This window comes from Orbicella faveolata, unplaced genomic scaffold (assembly GCF_042242905.1).
Source record: "Orbicella faveolata isolate gen_17 unplaced genomic scaffold, um_ofav_v1 contig_25, whole genome shotgun sequence".
NCBI lineage: Eukaryota > Metazoa > Cnidaria > Anthozoa > Scleractinia > Merulinidae > Orbicella > Orbicella faveolata.
The window spans coordinates 9,228,537-9,232,425 of NW_028301553.1; the positions used below are offsets into that span (position 1 = coordinate 9,228,537).

At 39.4% G+C, this 3,889-nt stretch overlaps 1 protein-coding gene across 1 annotated transcript; it reads right to left on the reverse strand.

Moving 5' to 3' along the window:
- Positions 1-308: 308 nt before the first annotated feature.
- On the reverse strand, positions 309-2,713 carry LOC149108844 (BTB/POZ domain-containing protein 6-like). Its single transcript, XM_089294469.1, has one exon. The coding sequence runs from the start codon at positions 2,484-2,486 to the stop codon at positions 1,152-1,154; it is 1,335 nt and encodes a 444-aa protein (XP_089150595.1). The 5' UTR covers positions 2,487-2,713; the 3' UTR covers positions 309-1,151.
- Between the last annotated feature and the right edge of the window lie 1,176 nt (positions 2,714-3,889).

The following is a 3,889-nucleotide window of genomic DNA, read 5'->3' on the forward strand; positions in this document are numbered from 1 at the left end:
ACAACGGCTTTCCCGTATTCTGATTGGCTGTACAATGGTTTTCTATGGCGTGGTATAAATACTAATACAACTGGGAAACCTTTATGAAAGAAAACTGTCACCAACAAAAAAGTGGGTAACCGAGCTATGGTTGGATAAGTGTTACCACCTGAGGTAGGGAAGGTGAACAAGAGAATAGTACTCCTCGACACTCGACAGATGTTTCTTCTGCTACTCCATACCATGAGTTGGACTCTTGTTTTGGGACACCAACTTGTACCCGTCATTTTTCTTCAAAGCAATTGGACGATCAAACAATATATCAAAGCCGTTATAAGAACGTGTTTTATTCTCTGAATATTCCGGATTCTTTTGCTTGTTCTTCGCGCACTTGTTGCTGATTTTCATAAAATCAAAAATGAACACAGTGACCATTCAATCAATTAAGTCAAGAATCTGGGATATGATAGCAGTGCATTGATACTAAGATTTAGCTCTTTACGGTTTTTCATACCTGTGTTATTTGGAGAGATATTTTACGCAAATATATATTATACTACAAGGCTCGGACGACGCATTAAAATTAGCATTTAATGCAAGGACTGTTCAATTTGCAAACACTCTAAATATTTTTACCTACATACAGCCTTCTCAGGCCGGCATCTTATGTTATAATGCCATGCAACGCAAAAATTTGGAAATTCACACGTGCTCCGTTACAAAACGAAGAACCTTGTAAAAACTTATATCTGACGAAACTAAAACATTACAAAGATTTTTTACTTCGGAGATAAAGTCATAGGAAAACTGGCAATGGCTGAACCAAAATAGCATTTGTTAGGTGAAACGCATTTCAAGGTTTCAATCTTTCTATATTCGCTTTTGTTTAGTGAACTTAAATCATGGTGATCGCTTTTCCTTTCTTTATGCTATATACAGGTGTTTCGAGAAAGGTCGTCTCCCAGTCGTTTTCGATAGCAGCATTCGATAACTTTTCAGTGTAGCCTACATAACAATGAGAAAATTTTGAGTGCAGACGGTCAAAATAATCCAATGAAAAATTAATTTACCCTAAAAAGTAACGGAAGACTAGCTTAAATTAAGGTTAAATTCGTTCCAGGATCATAAACTGAAAGACCTTACAAACGAAACTAATGTACGGAATAAAAGCTTCAACGTGTTCCTGACCAAAATAACACAGGAAACTGGCCATATACTTCACTGGTGAGATTATTGTCACCCGCCGAAGTATAGAAGGTGAATATCACTCCTTCAGACTCAACAGATGTTTGTCCTTCTGCTCCAAACCATGACGTGGGACCCTTAATAAGCGACTCTAACTTGTACTTCTTGTTTTCCGCCAAACAAACTGGTCGATCAAACTTCACAGAAAAACCATAATAAGAACAAGTCTTGTCTTTTTCTGAAGCGTACGATCCTGGTTGTTTTACCAGAGAAGAGCCATCTGTGGTATCTTTAACTTCTGTGGAAACCGTGTAGCTTCCACCCTCAGAACCAAAATGCTGAACTCCATGTAGCATGATTGGCTTGTTAACGGAAAACATAAGACAGTCAGGTAAAGACTTGTAGTCCCAACCTACGGGGCCTGGAAGTTCAAAGGCTTGAAATCTTCGACATCCGGCAAGTAGAGTTGAAAACTCCTTCCTTGGGGCTTGTATAAATGGTAAAGAAGATGTTGAGACACCATTGTAGTGTTTCATCATGTCACCAACCTCTTTCAAAGTAAGAATGTCAGAGTCGATAACAACTGAGGCAAACTCCTTCTCTAACATCAATGGAAATCTTATCGCTTTCACAATGTCCTGTCCAAGAATTCGTCTTTTCGACTCTCCGTTGGGGGTTATTCTTTCCCTTTTACCTTGCTCTGTGGCCCAGCGATCAACGGCTTTAAACAGTTCCACTTCCTTCACGTTCAATATTTCTCTCGTCACAACTGTCTCGACCAGTGATCGCTCCACTGTAACAAATTCATCTGACGTCACAGCTTCTTCTGTCTGCTGCATAATCACTTCCCAGCATCGATCTTCCAATTCTTTATCTTCGAACTCTTGAGCGTACGGCAAAATGCAAAACACATTTGATGCTTTCAAATTGCTTCGAAGATATTCGGCACATTTCTCAGCCAGTGAAGGCACCATGTATTTGTTCGCTAAGTACAGCACTTGCATCACATTACTTCCGCTCAAATTCACTTTGTCGCTGTACAAATAACGAAACATCTCCAACAGACTCTCGTACTCACAGTCAGGCAGTTCAATAGAGGTTTTGGTCTCTGCCATTTGACCATAGAACATGGCATAGAACACAGGACTGCTGATTGCAAGCACAACCTTGTGAGCTGGTATCACCTTCTTACTTTCACTTTCGCCAGTAGATGCTGGAACCATAAATTTCACATCGCTCAGCAACTCCGTGTTGAAAATAAACGTAGTTCTCTGTGCGATAGCTGAACACTTCGTCTGCCAGTTCTCTTCTACAATTGCCATTGTAACCCTTTGGTTTGTTCCCAGCTTTGTGTTCGATGCAGCTCAGTTTTGCTGTCGGCTCGGCGTTATCGAAAACGAAAGAAGAAAACATTGGCCGCTGAATTATCAAGCAGCTTGCGATTGCAGGCTCTGAAAATGTCGCACAACTGCGTGACTGTTGGCTGTGTGATACGATTCATTTGCAGCGTAGCTAGTTGACCAAAATCAAAAAGAGCGCATAACTTTCACTGAAAACAGGTGTATTGAACTGAGTAACACCGTCCAATTGACTGTTGACGAATTCTACAGGAGTCTTGCAGCCAATGAAGTCACGGCAAATTAAACCCCGGAGCAATACTGACCAATGTTTCCCGACGATCAATCAATGAAAATTACTCAATAGGTCTCGCATTTACCATTCGCCACCTCTAAAAAATAATCAGTATTCATCAATGGCAATTAATTGATTGATATAGTCCATGGGCCAGGACCCTGGAAAGAGCCATTTGGTACCAAAACGAGGGACAAATTCTAACACTTATTTCTAACAACATTGATTCCTCTAGGCTGTTTTGGTGTATGATAACCATGCCAAATGAGTAGCTTTACTAGGATTATCACGTGATTAAATGACGTCACCCCGTTTGGCTGAATAAGCAGAATTGGTAAAAAGATGCCTAATAACAAGTAAATGCAAAACTGAAAATGTTACATACATTGATTTTCGTCATTGCAAACTTCAAACGCAGTTTTCAGACCTAATTCCAATAACTTACATCTGACTTATAGGTGTTATCTCTGAATGGTTTCTATGGCAACACTTGTTAAATTATAAATATGAACAATGAGACGGAAAATGTGAAAATAAAAAGAAAGTGCTCGTGTAAATTGCATTGGTTACTTTCGAACGCTTGTTCTAAACTACATTGACTCCTCTTGCTTAGTTTGGTCTATGATAACCATGTCAAATGAGTAGCTATACCAGGCGTATCACGTGATCAGCTGCAAATGACTCGGTTGGGGTGAACAGATAGAACTAGTACAGATGTGATTACTAAGGTCAAATACAAGCAAATGCAAATACAGTCATGTTACATACACTGGTTTTTAGTTATTGAAAATCTCAAACGTTTTCAGAGCTTATGTCAACAACTTATTTTTAACTCAAAGAAATTGTTCCTGGATGGTTTCCATGGCTAAACTTGCCAAATGTTACATATGAATAATTATTCAGGATATAAGAAACTGCTTGTGCATGTGTAACATTGATAAAGTTAGATTTCTTCGTCTTCTTCGCTGTCATCTGAGACAAACTCCTCCATAGAATCGTCACATCTGTTGTCACAGTCTAATAGCTTGCACACATCTGTGCACTTCAAACCATTTGCTAGGCAACTGCAGGTAGGAAGTTGACATGACCTTGT

Coding starts and splice junctions, on each gene's coding strand:
- LOC149108844 (XM_089294469.1), bottom strand. CDS start 2,486: ATGGCAATTGTAGAAGAGAACTGGCAGACGAAGTGTTCAGCTATCGCA.